The sequence below is a fragment of the Lagopus leucura genome, unplaced genomic scaffold (genome assembly GCF_019238085.1).
Source record: "Lagopus leucura isolate 7727_CA_CO unplaced genomic scaffold, USGS_WTPT01 Super-Scaffold_100159, whole genome shotgun sequence".
Taxonomy (NCBI): domain Eukaryota; kingdom Metazoa; phylum Chordata; class Aves; order Galliformes; family Phasianidae; genus Lagopus; species Lagopus leucura.
This window is the reverse complement of record NW_024962335.1, coordinates 26074874-26096098: the sequence shown is the minus strand read 5'-3', so window position 1 is coordinate 26096098 and position 21225 is coordinate 26074874. Positions and strand designations below refer to the sequence as shown.

Here is a 21225-nt window from a genome sequence, read left to right as displayed (position 1 = left end):
CCAAAAGCCAGAAGCCAATTTAAATTTGTATTGTCCCTTTCACTACAGTGGCCCGAACCTTGGATTTCAGTTTTGCCATGCACAGCCATCTACACTATAATTTATTCTAATTTAATTAAATGACTGGAACATTTGAAGTTAAAGAACACAGGAGCCAGAAACAAGCAGAATGACTGCTTCCAACATCTGTAGCTCTGCTTGCATACATCTCCACATTACCCGCCTGAACTCATGGTAACAACATGGACACAACAATCATTTCAATATTCTCCTTCCACAGACTAGAAGCCTATCACTGTTATTTAGTGTATTTTTTATTTAGAAAAAGAAAAAAATAAAGGAGGCTTTAAGCTATATCCAAAAGGTAAAGCTCATATGAAACTGGACCAGCAGAAGCTGATCTCACCTGTCAAGGTGGCACATGGGAAACAAAAACATATTTCAATATTGAAAATTTACTTGCATGTGTTACAGACCAAAATGAATATGCTTGAATTGCAAATCAGAAGCTGGAGGGGCAAATGTAGAATAGTTGAAGCTACATAAGCCTCATGTGACTGCATGCATCAGTACAGTTTGGGGGCTGACCTACTGGAAAGGAGCTCTGCAGAGAAGGATGTCCTTGTGGATAATAGTTTGGCTGTGAGCCAGTAGCGTGTCTTGGTGGCCAAGAAGGCCAATGGTATTCTGGGGTGCATTAAAAAAAGCATGGCCAGCAGGCCAAGGGAGGTGATCCTTCCTCTATACTCTGCCTTGGCGAAGCCACATCTGGAGTACTGTGCCCAGTTCTGAGCTCCGCAGTTCAAAAAAGGGAGGCAACTTCTCAGAGAGTCCAGTGGATGGCCAAAATGATGATGAGAGGCCTGGAGCATCTCCCATATGGGGAGGGCTGAGAGACCTGGGGCTATTCAGCCTGGAGAGGACTCAGAGGATATCTTTTGAAGGCTTACAGATAATTAGTAGGAATGACATGGATGAGGCCAGCTTCTTTTCAGCGGTGCCCAGCGACAGGACAAGGGGCAATGGGCATCAATGGTACAAAGGAAGTTCCACATGAATGTGAGGAAAAATTTGTTTACTGTGTCAGAGCACTGGCACAAGCTGCCCAGAGAGATTCCTTCTCTGGAGATATTCAAGACCCTCCTGGATGCTTCTTGTGTAAGTACTATGGGGAAACTACTTTAGCAGAGGGGTTGGACTAGATGATCTTCCAACTCCTACAATTCTGTCATTCTGTGACATATAACCAATTAAATATTCAGCCCTATTTTATTATCATCTGGTCCCACATACATGTTGCAAGCAGGAGCAGAGAGGTGATTGTACTGTATGTACTGTATGACAGTGCTGTACTCAGCACTGGTGAGGCTGCACCTCGAGTACTGTGTCCAGTTTTGGGCCCCTCACTGCAAGAAAGATATTGAGGCCCTGGAATGTGTTCAAAGGAGGGCGACAAAGCTGGTGAGGGATTCTATGATTCTATGATTCTTAGTTTGGCCTCATTTAAGAAAAGCAATTGCAATCCAGTTTGAGACAGAGGCAGCATAAATGTGTGCAGTAAGAGCCTGCAACAATTCAGAACTTAAATCTTCCAGCTAGACAAAGGTAGTAAATGATCTCTTTGCCATTGCCATTACTTGAAACTTGAGCAACCAGGAATTCCAGAGCATCCAGGTTCCTGAACTCATGACAAAATAGCAGACACATTGCCTCAGCTGAGAGATCCAGCTAGATCTCCTATGATAGTCTCATCAAACAGTTTCACCTACCTTGTGTTGAGGGAGCTCTGCCAGCTTTATCCTTGCATACCCTGGCTCCAAGAATGTGCAGTATTTCCCACTTAACATCAAGACAGCGTGTTATAGAGATGAGCATCACAGCATCAGGAGACATTGCTTATTAAAGTACTCCACTGCTTCTTCTACTGACCTGTTCCCCACTTGTAGTCCAGTTCTTTGGGGCTTGAAAGAAGTGTATGGATAATCAACAGCACCAAGATGATGTCCTACAAAGCACTGTGATGCTGTCACATACCTAACTCATATCAAAATGTCAGCTGGAAGGGCCAACAGGCATCTGAATTGATTTTGTATATGGCCTGGAAAAGGTTATTGCTGGCCAGTAGGCAAACATGATTTCGATACAGGTCCCATACTTACAACAATACTGAGCAAGATCTAAGGAAGACTGTGTTAAACAATGATAAAGAAATATCATCATAATTATGAGTTAAAATTATTTACATCAGAAATTGTGTTTGAGGATTAATGTTTTCAAAGTACTGTGGAAAAGTCAAAGCGGTACAGATTATGATGAAATACTTACAATGTTCCTCATGTGTTTCAACATCACTGTCAGACGAGTGCCCTCATAGGATATGACTAACTGTACTCCAGGTGTACCATCATTTGACTGAGGACCTAAAACCAAACAGTTTGATTTTTAAGTAAACAGTTTAGTGGAAGCAGATGTTTAACATATGACAGAATTCATGAACTAATACATACAACGAACCACTGCCTGCTTAAGTTAGCATTGAAATTAGAAAACACTGTCAGGGAGTGGGATGAAGAGAATGGTCTGACATGCAGTGCTCATCACCTTGCTTGTTTATACACTAACAGTGGGATTTTTGTTTTCTGACAGCCATCAATCTGAATTTCAGTGGTTAATTTATTTTTGTTTTAAAATTAATTCTGGATTTTTTTTTAATTGTTATTATACTAATCCGTATTGTTGCAATTTTTCCATATTTTTTTTCCTGTTCCCAGCAGAAAACAAAACAAAACAAAATAAAACAAACAAACAAACAAACAAAAACAAAAAAACAAAAAAGCCCACCAACCCCCACAAATGCAAGTTTCCAGACCAGTGTCAAAAAGTTTGCAGATTTACAATAACAACTTTTGTCTCTCACAGATTTAAATTCCACCTTCCTTCTTTTTTCTCCTGTTCAGGCTGTTTTTCAAGTAATCCACTCTTTCATAGAATTTCTACTAAAATTAATTTACGGAGTTTGACTCAATTTCCACTGAGAAGAGCATTTTCCAGCTTCTAAGCAAGAAGGATCAGGCTCATAATTAACAAATGATTAAGCATATCCTGTTCATTCTTTCTGTTGGAAGCATTAAGCCACCTATCTTCACTTCCAAAAAGGTGTGTTCTTAAACTGGGGAGTGTTGCTTACCCACCCCACAGAGACAAAGCAAAAAATAAAGATGGTTTTCACCACAGTAAACTAGATAACAGTGAACACAGTAGCTGCTTGTTGCATCTTATCCTGCAGTGCTAACTCTGAGCACATGGGGGATGCGAGCCAGTTTGTAGCACTTGCTCTGAAGCCCAGGTCTCTCCCCACACTGGCAGGCCAGACATGGCCTGTATGAACTGGCCTGTTTCTACTTGCAGAAACAGGGATTCATTTAATTAGACCACGTCTGTGTTGCATTCAGTATTTTATATTTACTTTAGATGGAAAAATAATAACTTAATCTTGCTAACTTTACAGTGATCTTGAAGGAGCTGGGCTCTATTCTGCTTTCCTCCCTATTAAAAATATACCCAACCTGAAGACCTCAAACATAAAGTGCTGCTCCCCTGTACGTGTCTGGGGATCAGCCAATGAAGCACCAGCCTTAAACTCATCACAGGGTAAGGTAATAAGACAAAAAAATCAGCAGCAATTAATTCTTATCTTACTAAAAGAGAAGGGAATGAGAAAGGAGGGTGAGCATGAAAGAACTGTCATCACACACTATGCACCTGCAAAAAAAAGGTGTTTTAGAGAGCATCAGGACTGTTCATCCTCAGTAGCAGACAGGATTCTCATATCTGCCTTTCAGTCTCAGCAGACACCTGTGCACTTCTTTGCACTCTCTGTCTCTCTTTTCCACATGCGCAGCAGAGCTGTTACAGTTGGGGTCATGAGGGCAAGAAATCAAAACCTCTTTTCTCAGCCTTCACTCTGTTGTTCAGCAAAGGAAGCAGCAGAGGGGAAGTTGTGAAAAATAAGCCACGTTGAGAATAAACTAAATGTGTAACCTCTGGAGTGAGCAGAGGCTAAAATAACTGCTAAGCAGACAGAATTACAGTGCTGTAACATACTATTGACAGCCAGGGAGCAAGTGCAACTGCTATTTATCCTAAGGAAAGGAATTCAAATTAATTAAAAATAACAGTGGGAACATACAATTGCCACAGTATATTTTTTTCCAGGCAGTCTGGATATCAATGTTTCTGAGTTTCTGATGTTTCAACTGGAATTTTAGAATAAAAAACCATCTCCAGCTTCTTCCTTTTGGAGACTAAAAAATGCATTTTTAATCACACCCTAATTAGAGGAGGGCCTGAAACAGACTTTTGAAGAATTGAAATGTTATGAAGAAATCACTGAGCCAGGACTTAGAAGACTGAGGTGCAGACCTTCATTTGTTATTCTCCCCTATGAGCTGTGACAAATCACTTAACTACACTGCACCTTATTTCATTTGTTGTATGCAAAGCAGGACAGTGAGGGATAAGGAAAGTGAGGAAAACTGCTCAAAACAGAAAATGATGCCTTTTTCTTTTTTTCTATTTTTTCTTTTATTTTTTTTTCCCCAGGGTAACAAAAAGCCCACAAAAAGATCATTCCCCAGCCTCAGCCCCTGCCATTCTATGTTGTGTATTTTTAAAAGAAATTCTGTGGACTTCTACCATTAAGCTGCGATAGGAAACTTAGAATCTTAGAGCAATAAAGACTGCAATGCCAGGAAGTTGTACTTTAATCTAAGGGTACAATTCTCTTGAGGGGCTTTGTTACTTCTGTGAATTGCTATGGGTCATCCTGAGCAGTTTAGCAAGAGCAACAGAGCTCAGAGGCTAAATTACGTCATTTGAATTCAGTGGTACATTTTGCCTTTTCTCTTCTACCAGTGCAACCACAGCTGAGTATTTATACCCGGCAAAGGATCTCTTCTGTGGGGGCTGGCAGTTTCACTTAGGCAAAAACAAATGTAAATAATTTTTAACCAAGCTGAAAATAATGAAAATCATGGGCAATGAAAATGCAACTCTAGTTGACTGTGTAAAACAGACAGTATGGTTATGGGTATTACCAAAATATTCCTTCTTGCTGTGTAATAATTTGAGCACTAATAAAAATAAAAACCCAAACCTGTCAGCTCTATAGTGAAGAAAATGGATGGAAAAAAAAAAAAAAACTGCAAGAAAACCGATAAACACTCAAGAAATATCTACAGCTTGTGTTTCATAATAGACAGTTTCTATTTGCGGGACTCAGATGTATTAGTTTATGTTTTCATACTTCCAGTGCTAAGTCATAACCTTTTTGAAGTCTAGGTGGTTTTAGCTTTAAATGATAATAAAATGCACATACAATAATTACTTCTAGTCTGTCCAGCTTCGGCAGATGGACTTGAGCTGAGACTTGCATTTTTAGGAACCGTCATGCTCTACTTGCACTCCATTATATGCAAGGACCAAATGCCAGCCTGCTGTAGATATGGGATAAAGCTTCACTGACTTCAGCTGAAGCAAGATTTTCCTCCCAGAGACTGATACTTCACTCACAGGTGTCAGTGGAAAACTTGTCACATATCAAACGAGGACCGTGAAGTTGGAGTGCCAACAGAACTGGGTTTGTAACATTTTTTTTATATCACTGGTGTCTGCATGACCCAGCACTCACAAGTCCTAGCTGCCAATCCCCACTGCAGAGAAACTCAAACACTGTGCCAGTTTATAATGTCTTTCATCACAGAACATAAACTCTGGAAAACTGTGGGATTATTATTCTTTTTGGATGAAAAAATTAAGGAAATTAGTGTTCAAATTTCATTTCCATGGAAAGTGGAATGACCTTCAGAATAATCAGTTGTGTAGTTCTTCATCTAAGCAATTTTTTCTAGAACAGTGGAGAACTTGCTCTAAATATTCTGTGCAATGTTTCCATTAGAAGCATTTTAAAACAAGATCTGCATTAGGCTTTGCACACTGTATGAGAAATAGCAGTGAGGAAGATGTTACATGGAAAACTGATGAAATCAATAGTGAAACAATAATTTAATACACTGCGTTTCAATTGTGGACTGCAAAGAAAATGGCAATGCTAATTAACAAAATGTCACAGCTTTCGTCCTCTTAGCCAACAAAGGGTGCTTATGGCCAGTAAACCAGCCTATATCCAATTAAAATAGGAATGAAACTTGTGGCAAAAGCTTTATGCTGAGAATGAGCAACTGCAGCAGATTAGAAAACTGTATAGGATGAACATAATAAGCTACTCTCCTGAGAGAATTCACAAGAACTAGGAATTTGCATGGAGAGCCATATGGTATATTTTAATTTTTTAAAAGCTTGGATCTTGCTTTGGAAGGATACAAAGCCTTTCTCCACTGCACTTAGGTGGACAGAAACCCACTGACGTACACGCAATACTGATTGTATCTACCAGAACTGGATCTGGGTTGTGAACTGTTACAACCAATAGGAAAAACTTCTTAATTTCATAACTTTGACAAAACAATCTCAATTACCCATATTGTCAGGAGATAAATATTCTAGAGAAGAAAAATAAGAAACATAGTTTGACATAAAAAAAAAAAATAAAAGATAGATTTTGTTTCTTTCTTTTCCTTTTTTTTTCAAAGGGACATATTAAAAATGTATGTCTGTGAAGTCATTCCTGATATCTGCTCTCACTCCCATGCAGTGTACTTGGTATAATGAAATGCTGACAATATTCAGTGCAATTCAGATTCTACTCCACTGGGAATACTGAATCAGTATTCATGTCATAGTAAATTTAGCACTGATTTTTAATCTCTTCATTGCTAGGAGCACAGTAAAAATTCATAAATTTTAATTTTTATTTTACTTTAGTAAGTGTAATTACCTACAACATTTGTAAATTAAAGCTGTATAAAAGAAGGATGCTATCTTGATCAAAATTCATAACCTGCTTCTACTGGGCATTGGCTTTGTTTTACATTGATCTTAACTAAAAGACTAATCATTTGCCTGTGTAAAGGTTGAGAGAGAAATCAGCAGGCTCATGGAAAGCTGCAGCCTTTACTAATTCCATATTAAACCTGAATTATTCTTCAAAATAGGTAAAAATAAAGGTGCTTATAAGATCACAAAACAACAAAATCTCTGGGTGAAGGATGCACTGTTTTCATGTAGACTACCTTTTTCCTGAAGGCTCAGTGAAATTATTTCCCACTCCAGCTCAACAACACAATTTCTAAAGGGCTTTCTTTCAAATCAAGTGTTTCAGGGTAATCTCAGCAAACAAGAGCCTCTAGGGGCAACTGTGTCCTTCTCAGCAACTCCTTGTATGGTATATGGCAGCTTGGCTTGATCACCAAGATCCTGCCTTAGATGGACTCATGTCTTCTCTTACTCAAAGGATGGACTTTAATAGTGTGTTGAATGTCACGCAATATAGACCTAAGTCGTCTAGTTAGCTGGGGTAATGCAGCAGTCTGACTCCAAGAACAAGGGGCAAAGCATAGAGTAACATGTGTGAAATGATTTCAAATGGCTAATTAGCAGTGCATGGCTGGTGGTCTCATTGCTGACCTAACTCATACACTGAGCTGAGCTCATCCCTTTCCACAGTTCACTCCAGTTTATGCCAGTTGTACTCAGCTCTGCACTGAGTGCAGTCCCTTCCTTTCTGACCAGAAGTGGTGCCATACCCAAAGCAACTCAGCCCCAAATTCTTGATATTTGTTTCTAAAGAACTTAAACTGATTGGCCCTGGTTTTGGACTTTGTATACTACTGGCGTTCTATTAATAAATGTCAGCAATCTATTCATAGTACAAAGGGAGTTTTTTTTCTGTTAAACAATGCTTTTGTCCTGAACTTAGAATGAATGAGTCCAAACTTTAAAAGGCAGAGTTTCCGAGCAGGAATAAAGCACCTCTGTAGCTACACTACATTAATCTCTTCTGACCGTGTACTGACCTTTACCTAACAGGGCCACTGAGTTCATAGTGAATCAGCAGATTTGGGTTATCTGTTACGCAGCTTTCATCAAACACTCATTAATCACATTCTTACCTTTGTTTCTTTATTCTGTTCTCTGATTTTGATGCCATTGATAACCAAAAAAAGGGCCCACCTGTTTGACTATATTATCTCAGGACACCGCTGTTAAGATGTATGAGACTTATTTATTTTGCAACTTTATTGAAGACTCAGTTCATGCTTTTTGCACAAGATACTTACACCCAGATTCTCTGTAGTAATTAGGAACCAAATCTTACTGAAATGTCAAAATCCCTCAAAAGATCTCAGACTTAAACTCCTTTATGCTTCAGTTCACTCCTACGTGCCTACAACTCTGGTTAAAGAGTCTGTAGAGAATGGTAGCCTATAGACTCAGATCTCATGTTACATTTGAATTCTGGCTTGGATTTTCTGATCCAAGATAAGATTCAATGATGAGATTCATCTCTGTATATTCCTAATACATAGCCCATCTTTGCATTATCCTCTCATTCTTTTGTACAAGCTCGAACAATCATTAGTAATTTCCAGTACTCATAATGGATTTAATCTGATAATGGCATATCCTGATCAATTGAACTCTAAACAGGGGAAGTCTTCCAAAGGCTGAAAAGATAGGATGGAGATTATTTTGTTCTGATGAATTAAAAAAAAAAGGTCACAGCAAAGGAGTTAATAAAGCCTCTGTCTTCACAGAGAATAAATTAACACGTAAATATGTGGAGCTACTTTCTGAAAAGTGGGTAACTGGTCATCCTTGGAAACTTTCTGTCACTTGGAGCACAAAGCAGCTGAACCGCGAGATTTTATTTTGCATGAAAATTGATTGCTGAAGTCTATTTTCAGTGCAGAACTAGTGCAGTGTAAGAGAACAAACGTTCATAGTTTACTCTATATGGCCTATGCTTTGGCTTTTAATTCTGTACTACCAGAGATTAGATTAAATTAGGTGTTGCATAGAAGAGAGAAATAGGTTAAGCATTATGGGAACAATGCAGAATGTCACTTAGTAAGAAGTGAATTATCACAATCATTAATAATGTATGCCTAGGCATTAACATAATGTTTTGTTACTCACCTGCTCCTCTCATTCTAAAAATGACTTTTGAAGTCACCATTAATTTTCTTTTCCTGTCCAAGTACACACTGTGCTTTGTCATAACTCAAATCCTTTCCTTTGGAACCTTCTCTGAAACTTTTGTAAAACAAGAAGCCTGCCACAGTCTGTCTAAATAAATGTTTACTTTGCATTTAGGCATGTTTATTCAAAAAGAATTGAAGCGAGGCTGAGCAGAATATGCCAAAGAGAAAGCAAGCTACAGGTCACATCACTAAAACATTTTCAGAGACTTTGAGAAGTCAGGAAATATTTGTTGATCATCTGTACATCTTAAAAAAATATTGTGATATTAAACACTTTACTCACCTCTGCATTACTGCATTCAATATTACTCATGAATTCATTCTTAGAAAACAGATAAGACTGGTAATCCACATACCTGATGTCACAGATGATGCTTTTTCTGCCAACGTATGTTTGGACCAATTCAGGAAGAAGCTGAGTACAAGCTCATTCTGAAAGACAATAGAAGTATTTTGGGGAATATTGTTTATACTCTGTTCCCTGAATTAGTTCTCTCAGAGCAGATTGCTGGTAGGCTTTTAAAGTATATATTGAAATCAGCAATGAAGGGCAGTCTTTCACCTTTGATCACAGGCAGGAGCCCCAGGGAATGATTTCTGCACAGGCATTGGGAAGATAATACTAGGCTGTTTTGGTCCCTATCTCACCCCTTTCTGTCAACATGCTTCCAAAAAGATACGTGCAATGTAGGCCATATATTTGCATTCTTACTTGATCTTCCATGTCTCCATATATGTGTTAGCAGCTGCAATTACATTTATAGTACCCCATCTGCAAAACAAACGCAGTAGAACATCTTTTCTAAATATTGCGTAGTCAGTGTGAAACTTGTCCTTCACACACAATGAGCCCCAAGCACCTGACCTAACCTGTGCCTACTTTGGATATTGTGCATACCTCATTTGGAGACTTAATGGACACTCACAATGGAAAGGCCCATACAGAGTTAATTCCTACCAGAAACCAAAGCAGATTGGAAAGCATGCTCAGAAAGCATGCTCATATTTTATCAACTTGTTTCAAAGAATAATCCACCTTATGTACTGCACTACAACTTCCATTTTTATGTCCTGCCCTGTACTGTGTTAGCGAACATATATAACAGGTAGTTACATTCAGCTTTAGAGAATTAAAACAATAAACCAAATTTCCAGGCTTGAGTATTGTGCAAGGCAATAAAAAATGTGAATTCTAATACGAACTGTAAGGATTCTGAATCAAAGGTGGACAGTAATTACATTTTATTACCTTGTTTATAAACTGTATTTCAGAATGGCCATTCCTTCAGTCTGTTACAATTGCTACATTCATGCTGATGCGACTTGGACTGACACTAACAAATGGGCTGAACAAGAGACTTCCCAGATTCTAGCATTAAAATGTCACCATTGCTTTTTTCCCGGCCATGGAAAATGTGTCTCTTATCGACAAGATATATTTCATGTAGCATTTGTCTTGTTTCAGTTTGACAAGATGTGGCACAATTTGTGCACGGAAAATAAAAAAAGGAAGAGTTTAGTGACAAATGCAGATAGTGAGGAGTTAACATGTGGGGTCAGCAGACAGAAAAACAAGAAGTGTACATGCAGCACGGAGACAAAATTAGGAATCTTGGATTTATTTTAGCAGTTGTCTTTTATTTTTAATTTCGGTGTTCAGAATTTTTCCTTCCACACTGATTTTTTTTTCTTGAAAATTAAAAAAAGAAAAAAAAAAGATGAGCTGACAGAATTATTTTCCTTGAACTGAAAGACCAATCGCTAAGATATTAGCAGTGGGCTGCCAATATACCTGTCTTTTCTAAGCATGAGTAATTATTCTCTCATCTCATGAGTATAGCTTATAGCAGAAAGTCCATGCACCTGCTTCAGCTTTTAACAGCTCTAAACAGACAAGTTATTCCTTGTGAGACCTCCACTTGCTCTTTCAGCATGAGTCCCAAGGGCAGGAAATCTCAAGGGTTGAAAAAGCATATTTTTGGCAGGTCAGTCTTTATTTGACAGCATGAAAATAAGTAGGGAAACTTAAGCAGCCCTTTGAGCTGAAAGATTTTGAGAGAAGTGGGCAGGAGGTGGAAGGAAGGATACAATGACTTGAAAGAGAAATAAAAAAGTTCCACAGTGAGCAGCCTGGTGTTCTTCATCCTCTTCACTTACTCTTTCAGCAATAAGTGAGCATATATTAAATAGTGATTTGTAAACAGGAGGTGGGAAGATTGTTTCAGGTGAGAGTTTCAAATTTTCATTCCTAAAGGAAAGAACTCTCTGAAACAAATGACATTTGGTTTAGAAAAGCAAGTGGAATTGGTGCAGATCATACATCGAGCATGAACATGATGGGCACATACATTGCAGTGCCACAGCACTAAGTTCAAAGCATTCCCTTTCTGTGTGTCCATCTTAACTCAATGGGCACTGAAGCATGTGGAGAAGAAGCAAGGTTAATGCTGGCAAAAGAAAAGGAAAGCTGCTGAACTTCCAGGTGATTCCTAAATCCTGCTGAAGTCAATGGTACGTCAATCAACTAGACTCCAGTCCAAGACTGAAGCACATGCTTGGGGTTAAGTATACATCTGATTACAGTGCTAAGCAAGACAGGATCCATCAGAGCGCTGAACACGTGTGTTTAAGTGCACACCATATTTAGGCAGACACAGTCTGCTTCTGAACAAACAACTGTTGTTACAAAAGCATATGACCATAGATGGGAATCTTAAGAGACCATGTGACAAGAAGACCACAAGAACTCATTTACCTTTCTCTTTTCCCCCTGGAATTATTAGATTGACATCAACAAATGAAAATTCCCTAAGATGCCAATCATCTGGGGATTTTTTAGGAAAGTCTCCTATCAGTTGTCTAGCCATTCTTACCTTGTAAGATAATTATGTAAAAGGTAATGTTGATATTTTTCCAGATCACCCAAAATATTAATTTTTTGGGGAGAGCCAAGTATATATAGGTGCATCAGTGCTGGTCTAGTTATGACCTTTATTCAGCCATTAGCTTAAAAGGGACAAATTCTGCCTTCACTTACACTAGGATACAGCTGAAATAAGCAATTTAAATGGCATCAGGGGAGCTTGCACCACAGTAGCACAGTAGAATCTGTCACTGCTCTCCATTAGAGCCTAACAAGAAAAGCACTCTGCCGTTAGTGAAACACAGCCAGATTTCAAGCCAGATTTAATTTTGTTAAGAAGAGCAGTCTCTCTGCTTTTAGCTTTATTTTCAGCTGTGTTAGAGTAGATTTGGGGTCAGAGAACACCCATGCACCTGTTATACTTTAACAGGATGGAAGAGCAGCAGGAAAGAAAGAAACCAGGAAAAGCTGACCTTGTGGCAGCTATTATTACTTCAGGAGAGGACAGGGGAAAAGAGGAGACTTGAAACCCTCCCCATTTTGACTCTGCTTGATATCTGCCTGCAGGAACAAAGGAGCAGAGGGAGTTTAAGGGACCAACAAACCTTAGGTGCACTTTGTATCACCATGTTATATAATTCCATAGGGGCACTGCTGCAGCTGTTTTCTCAGCTCTGTACATCTCAAGTAGCTCCAGTGAATGAAACAGAAGTGAAATATGGGAAGCTCTTATCAAACTTTGTTACTTTTATTGCAGCTGTTAAAATGTTACTCACTCCAGAACCAGATCACATGCCTGGTTTTCAGTATATGTTTGAAAATAAGTGAATGCAATCTACAGCCATTTCCATTCACATCTACTACATGCCCTCTCACATAGCATTCAACTCTGCATAATACTTCTATAGAATCTATTCATACCTGATACACTGTTACTGCTTACCTTCTTGCACTGGTTTATCTCTGGCCCAAATTTTATACGTGATTGCATACTGAAACAAGAAATTTTTATAGGGGCAAAACCCAACATGCCTCATCTCTTTGTACCAATTAACTTCCTATGCACCCACACTTGCTACATTTTTTTTGTCACCACCAATACCCACTGTGATAAATAGCTCCCCTCAAACATCCCTCCATCACATTCACACACACAGCATTTTTCACAATGTGAAAATACAGAACAAATAGAATATGCTTATTTAAGGCTATGAAGCTTTGTAAGAGCAGTATATCTTCTAGTGTCTGAGCTGTGCTATCAATAACAATACCCACAAATTAAATGCCACTTCTTTTAAATAATGAGAGATGGGGAAATTATCCACAGAAAATTACTAGCTGGCTGGTAGTACCAAATATGCAGCATTGCTGCATTGAACATTGCTTTAGATTTGATTTTATATTTCTTTCTTTAAATCCCAAGCCAGGTGCAAGTTGTCCTTTAAAGATAAGCAAGAAAACATTCAGCTTAGTCAATATCTAACATGCTGCTTCTTGACACTTAGAGCCAAGAGCAGACTTAATTAATGGAGACTTACCTCGCTTTTGTGTCCATAGTGAGCAGTCAACCTCCACTATATTGTATAAAAATGACAAGCCACTAGGGCAGCCCAAATTTATGTATGTTGAGGTTTGGGCTGCAACCTCCGCTCAGCCCATCACTCAATTGGAGTTAAGAGTGAAATAGAGAAAAATGTAAACAAACAGAGCAGCTGACTTTTGCAATAGACTTTTCTTATATTTTTAATATGTATTTCTGTCATCCTGTACATTACTTACCTTCAGTTTATTTTTCCTTGATGTTTCACCTATTTTTTGTGGCACAACTTGGTTGTTTTGCCATTTAATGAAGTAAAACTCTGAGAGTCTAAACAGTGCTGAATATGTAGCCTTGCTTATCCTGATCCAAAAGACCCAAACATTTCAGCTGGTTCAGACAGCCAGCAACAGTGCAGCTACTACAAAACAAAATATTCTGATATTTCAGAATATATATTGCCATTGATTTGAGGGGAGTAGAAGGAAAGATAAAAAGATGCTGAAACACATTTTTGATCCTGCCCCAAATGACTCAATATGAAAATTGACTTTTGCATTTTAGTGGCTGCTGTTATGAATACAGCTTCTTGTTCATGTACATAGTCTGGTGGTGCAGTTATTTATAACTGTTAACCCGAATTTTAAAGAAGCACTCCTATTCTAGGTAACTCTTCAACAAATGCCTAAGAAGAAATCAGTGAATGAGGTTTATAATCAAAATAGACCAGACACTTGATAAAATTATTCAGACAGACATGGGCACATGTTTACACATTTGAACTAACCTACCACCAAATATCTTTGCCAGCTGATGTTTCAGCATTAATCGTATTTAACGCTATCATTCAGGGACAAAGAACTGTGGCTTGGCGCTTTTGTTCTTTAAAGAGGAGTTTGAAGAAACATTTAATTCCATTTGAGCTACAGTACAAATGAAAAGGCAGCTGTTCCCTACATATCCTCCTTTGTTCAATCCATTTAGCAGAAAAGGTGTCAGTCTAGTCTACTTTCAATCATAACCCAATTTTCATAATCAAAACTTAGACTGGGCTGAAATGCATGCACTTAAGGAATGGCTGAGGAATGAATTTGAATATAATCCAATTCTTCTTTATTTTTAAGATTTTTAATTACTTAATTGGCAGAACCAAGTGTGCAGTCGGTCCTGTGCAGACTTGACTAAACTCTTCAGTTCTGAAAAAAGTTGGTCACTGGTGTCCAGCCAATCAGAGTAATGTGTTTACTGTGATACAGTGATAGGAAGGCTATTTAATAATGAAATGGCAACTCTTCCCTTTCTGGCTTAGTACTATCCCAGACAATACTTTAGGATACTATAGAGCTAAAGTACAACTCAGCAGAAAGAAATGACTGTTGAGAAAGTACAGGGAACTTTGTTCTATGGGCATTTAATCTTACAAGATTTCTTCTACAATTTCTGAATTAATTATTAATTCCTACACAGTTTTACTCTTTCATAGGAATGACAGTTTGGTAATGCTTGAGAACAGACATCTCCCTAAATGATTTTGGTCAGGCTCTCTAGTAATCTGAGAAAAAGGACAAGTTTAAATATAAAGTGGTCCTAGACATGAGGAGAGACAAAACAATTGTGCTTATTTTTGTCAAGAAAGCCTCCTAGCTTGGCTGTTTGCTCAGAGTAAAATGAAGAAGACACAGCGACACATTTAAAAAAGTAGTACCAAAGGGAGAAGTGAGAAAGAAGCCTTCAGCTGGAAGTACAAAGGAAATTACCAACTGACTGGTCTCTTTTTTTCTATGTGGGTCAGAATACATCAGTTTTTTCTAAATTTCTCACATCTACCAGCAGGAGAAGCATATTGAAGTAAAAATGATGATTCAATGCTTATAGAGTATCAATAATTCTAACAGTTACCATCTAGAAGTGCAGGCTGGATGTATGTGGTTAGCAAGCTGATTTCCAGCATCCAACAGCACTTCACAGTCCAAAACAATCTGCTTATTATTCCATTTATTATCACGCCCCCTTCAAAGGCTGAAAAGGGCAGCTATACAGTCTTCTTAGGCACATAATTGTTTTATTTTCCTCATGGTTTATAGGCTGTGCCACTTGAATGGCTTTCAGCTGCTGAACAGTCCAGCATGTCTATATAGCTCCACTGGACCAGTTTAGAGCCACACCAGCATTTGTTCTCAAACAGATCTGCTCACAGTTCCCTACATTAATACCATTTTCATGGTTGTGTCCTAGTGTTTCAGCAGCAACACTGGAAAAATTCACCTAGCTCTGCAATCATAAAGGGAGGAGATGAGGAATTCGGAAGCCCGTTGCAAGGGCTAACTGATTATTAGAATTCACAGACCATGGAGCAGGAGGGAGAGGAGAGCATCTGGGCATGACTGGGAAATGTTTTTATTACTGTCCCACGGCTTTAAACAGTTTAATTTTTCAATCACAGATCAGGCTTTAAGACAGCAATGCTGGGTCCAAATTGAAAATTCATGTACCTTACAGCAGCCCAGAGCACAGCAGAAGATAGAGCTGTCCATTTCTAGGTCACTGGCTTATATCTGTTTTTCCTCAGCTGTGACCAAAAGGTGCTAATGTAAAACAAACCCATGAGTCTACCTTGACTGACAGAAATTATGCAACAATTAAACTCAATCTGTGCAGTTTATTCAGCAAAGTCAGTTACGGGAGTCAAACACCCAAGTCAGCTGTCCGTGTTAAATTAGGTGCAACTCTGTGAAACACATAAGACCTATCACTGGAAAATCTTCTCAATTTCAACTCGGCACAGAATTTTTATTAATACTAATAAAACTCATGTTTGCTTTACATATGGACAATTTCCTTTTTAATCCCCACTACACAGACACATCTGGGAAGGCAGTAAATAGGTAATAGTAATAGGTAGGCAGTAAACATTTTTCCCCTACTACAAGATGCTTGAAAATTTGAAGAAAAAATACCCCCCTTTTGGCATTCTAGACTATTGATGCTATTAAACCAAACCAGACCGAGTTTGTGCTGTAGCCCTGAGGCCATGGGAGATGACAAGGCCCATCTGGCAGAGTCCCAAGCTCTACTAGAGAACATGTTAACAGTGAAATAGCAGGGAGATCATGCCCTGGCTCCATTAATTTACTACCCTCTATGTAACCCTAACAAAAAATCACTGCTTTTTCTTCTCCACCCAATTGTTTTCCTGACTACTGCTGGTCAAAGGAAGATACACTCTTCTCTCAGACTCCTGTGTTGCTGTCAGTAATTGGCAACTCAGCTTCTGAAGTGATGCAACAAAATTATTTAGCACTGTGCTGATGTACAAGAGACCTCTGAGATGCTCTAGGTCCTGGCTTTCACAATGTTGAGGTGCACACAGAAGACAATGAAGAGTCATTTTTTGTCACTATTGCGACTTTCCATTTTGAAACAGGAGGAAAACATGAAGTCTCAGGAAGCAAGAATAAATAAAAACCTGACAATTTTAATGGACATAATGTATCATTTCAATAATAATGACATATCCTGATTTCCATTTGTTTGTAAAACTATATCTTATGTATGTTGCTTAAATTTTGAAATGAAGAGTGTTTATAGTCTGAAAGAATGAAACTTCTTATTTTAAAACTGTCAAAATTGGACTTCTTCAATATTTCAAAATGTACTCCTCTTTTAGACATTATATTCCTCAGAACCTACTCCTTACTGTCAAAAATACAGTGAGTCATTACTTTTGGATGGCAGCAAAGGAAGAGAAGTTATTTTGAAAAATGTCCTGCCTGAAAAATAAAACTACTTTTCAGTCACTAGTTTTGTCTTAAGCTCTGACGAATGTTACAATGGCTTCATCTCAAAATGACTGCATTAAAAGTGTCATTTATGGCATTTATTTTTTTCAAATGAGGCAATGGAAAGCTTCCTGATTCTTTTCGTAGAATGCTACTGAACGTCACATGCAAATAAAACAAGTGTTGGAAATGCTCACATTTGCCAGTTTTCTAGATCCACTTAATAGCTGCTTCAGGTAGAGGTTCAAATCCTTCACTCTCTTATGTTCAAGATCTATAAAAGCTATATGCCATGAGTGGGGAAACCTGCAAGAGAAGAATATTTTATTTATTACCCTTGTACTCTATTTCCTGAAAATATTTCCAGCTCTATTTAACAGAACAATGTTAAATCTTTCCAAGATATTTTTCAGGTAGGTGAAGGAATGAGTACAGTTCCCACAGGTTGGTTTACCCTCTGATTCTCATTCTTTTCTGATGATAATTTGATGATATTCTTTTTCATACTGTGATCTTTTTCTGTCTAAATAAGTTTATTCTAAATATGTACGTTAAAAAACACGGTAATGCAATTACTTGTGTATTATTGTATCTAAATACTTCTAAAAGTCTCTTTTTTATGATGCCAGGAAAACATTTTTTGCATAGCGCATAGCATAACAGATCTGTGATCTCAGCTCAAGGCTCATGCTATTCAAAGCCTTGCATTACAATACCAAATGCCTAAACAATATGACATTTTATATTACTGCTTGTTTTTTTTTTTTTTTTACCTTAGTATTTTGAGTGTAAAAGTTTTTCAGAGCAGGTACCTGATCCCCCATGCAGTTTCAGGCATGACCACAATAAAGGTAATACATGAAAACAAATTATCATTACAATAACAAAATCAATCCCAACAAAAGCAATAACAGTAATAATAGCCATGTTCCACAGAATTTTTATTAAGATGAATTTCATTTCAATTTTCTAAATAAAGTATGTAAGCCCAGAGTGTTCTTAGGTCAATTTTCAAATGTTATGAGTGAAAATGTCAAAATCCAACACTTCTTTCACTTAAATCATATTTGTGTTTTAGAAAAAACATATGTTAGATCATTCAAAAGGTTAGATTTTTAGCAGTCATAGATCACAGAATGGCTTGGGTTGGAAGGGATCAGGCAGTTCCAATCCGCTGCCATGGGCAGGGCTGCCACCCAGCCGATCAGGCTGCCCAGGGCTCCATCCAACCTGGCCTTGAGTACCTCCAGGGATGGGGCATCCACAGGTTCTCTGGCAACAGTACACTTATCAATTTACATTAACCTTGCCCTGAAAAGGACTATTTCTCTCAGGTTGAAGAAGCATTTGAAAAGCGGTCTGCGCTAAATTGCATGTAATGGGTTTTATGATATAGATTACTAATACTGGAATTGTTAAACTAATATTCTGCTTTATGCCTACTAATCTATGAGATACAGAATAGTAGAAGCTTTGATCTGGTCATATTTCATTGCCACTGTAAATACTTAACAGTGTATTGCTTACAAGCATCTTTTTCCTGGTACAACCTGATTTATCCAGCAGATCTCAAGAGATATCTGAAGGCTTCAGACAAATGACTAAAGAGGCAACTAGCAGCAAAATATGCTGCAAAGAGACACTTGGCCGGCCTTTTGAAAGACAGCTGGTCAGCTCCTACTTTGAACGAGTTTTACACAATTCCACAGCTCACTGATAAGATGTCATCAGCTTTTCAAAAGCGAGCCAAATAGTAACACATGGAGCAGTGGATTCCCATCCCCAGAGAGGAACACTCACCAGCAATTGTAAACCACCCAGCTGTAAAAATGGCACAGCAGCCTCACCTACTGAAGATAAAATGACCAAAGATGATTAACCTACACATTTTTCTTACCAAGAGATTCGATGTAATTAGATTGCATGAATTGCAATTAGACCTGTTGGGTTGTTTTGGTCTTTTTTTCCTGCTTGTTTTGTAACAGAAGGCCTTTTCTGAAGAGAACACTGATTAAAAGATACTGTAACTCTTTTAGCAGAGGACAGATCTTCACACATCTTGTGTAATACTTCTGAGGAAGAACTCAGTGCTGCCATAATGTAGTCTGTAACTAAAATGGCAAAGGGCCAGGATGATAGCAGCATATTGTATGTATGGGCTTTTCATTATTTTTTTCCTATAGCATGTAAAGTTCAGGGCTTAGTTAGGCACTGTACAAATGAATAATGAGAGTCAATTCTTGTCTCAAGAAACTACAGTGATAGGATACAATGGGGCAGGCAATGTGCCGTGACCCAAGACCCTCATGTATGTGAACTGTACAGATAAAAATAGAACATAGGTCATTTGACACACATAGATAGCCTGTGAATGTTCTGGGCTCCTCTGTGGCGCAGAAAGGATTTCTTTCAAGAGATGGTAGTGAAGATCTGTTAAGAAGCAGCATAAAATAAATTAGGCTGTATGAACAAAGAGATGACTCTGGCTGTATAATGTTGGCCCTCAGTAGATATTGCCTAAGAACAGTGGCCAAACTGAGGACAGATGCATGCATTATCTGTAACTTCAGAGACACTGTTGATTGATGGCACCCATAACTCTCTGCTGCAGTGAAGGGCAATATGAACCTTGTAGCAGAACTGAACATTTCTTTAAAGCTCCTTCATGCTTTCGCTGAATTGTGCCTGTGGCTGAAACTGATCTTGTATTTGTGAACATACTTGTATTTGAAAAGTATGTTCCAAGTTGGTTTTCAGTTTTGCATCTACTTTAAGGAGATCAGAAAAATATAAACTTCTGCCATTTTGAGACACCTTGGGTACCAGATCCCACATCTTACTGAAAGAAGGAAGCCTGCAGAACATTTCTGTGTATAAATTATGTCATTTAAATGCTTTGCTGAGTGAAAAAAAAAATTGGCCTTAAAAAAAGCTCCACAACAACACTATTAATATTCTGTCTAAAACCAAATAAGAGAGATGGTGCTAGAGTACAAGCATTTGTTTGGGGCAGCTGTGCTTTGGATTATAAATACAGGATGAATGTTTATATGCAATAGCAGGATTTCAGATGCTGACAACTCTGAGCTTTTGCCATTAGTTTATTGATACATAGCCAGTATTTAGAACCTCTATGAGGCAGACTCATATTGTGATATTTCCTCTTAATGAAACATAAACATATACAATTTCATAAAAGCAGTAACCGAGTCCCTTCTGCTAGCAATTCCAATTATTTGGTAATATCAGACATTTTGTTTTTCAATCATACATTTTCAAACTGCCTTTGTGGCTACATTATGAAACAAGGCTTTTGCCTTGCATTGAAGCCTCTGGCATTGGCCAGTGCTGGAGGCTTGCATCACACAAATTAATGGCCTTATGCCAGTTCAAGTAGTAACTTCCTATAAAGAAGCAGCTTAATTTTAATTATAACAATAAAATCTGAAGTACATTAGAAGTCTCCAACCAACAAAGATACACTAAAAAACAAATCAAAGCATTAACATTAAAGAACATTCATACAAAGAAACATCATAAAATGTAGCACTTTAACACAGTCTTGGGGAAAGATCACTGAGTGACAGTTTACTGCTGAGACTGAATTTTGGCAATAAAGTTCTTTAGGTCTTAGACACAGCCTCAGTGTACTCAGATTAATTTTCTCTGGGTTTGGGAACTCATGTTTTCATTGAAAATATAAGTGATTTCAATAAAGGTACATGTATGTGAAAAATAACTAGTACTGTTTTTGAAACTCACTACAAGGTTTCATAAATCTACGCATTTCTAAAAAGAAATATATTTTCCTTCAAAAAGAGATATGCTCACTTTAAAAAAGGAAGGAAGGAAGGAAGGAAGGAAGGAAGGAAGGAAGGAAGGAAG

At 38.0% G+C, this 21225-nt stretch overlaps 1 protein-coding gene across 1 annotated transcript in view; it reads right to left on the bottom strand.

The window, feature by feature from the left end:
- PIK3C2G (phosphatidylinositol-4-phosphate 3-kinase catalytic subunit type 2 gamma) overlaps positions 1 to 21225 on the bottom strand; it is a 198553-nt gene that overhangs the window by 21745 nt on the left and 155583 nt on the right. Inside the window, exons 28-30 of the mRNA XM_042889843.1 lie at positions 17538 to 17646; positions 9518 to 9593; positions 2326 to 2420 (exon numbers count right to left, since the gene is read on the bottom strand). Coding sequence (XP_042745777.1) covers positions 2326 to 2420; positions 9518 to 9593; positions 17538 to 17646 — 280 coding nt within the window. The remainder of the gene's footprint in view (positions 1 to 2325; positions 2421 to 9517; positions 9594 to 17537; positions 17647 to 21225) is intronic.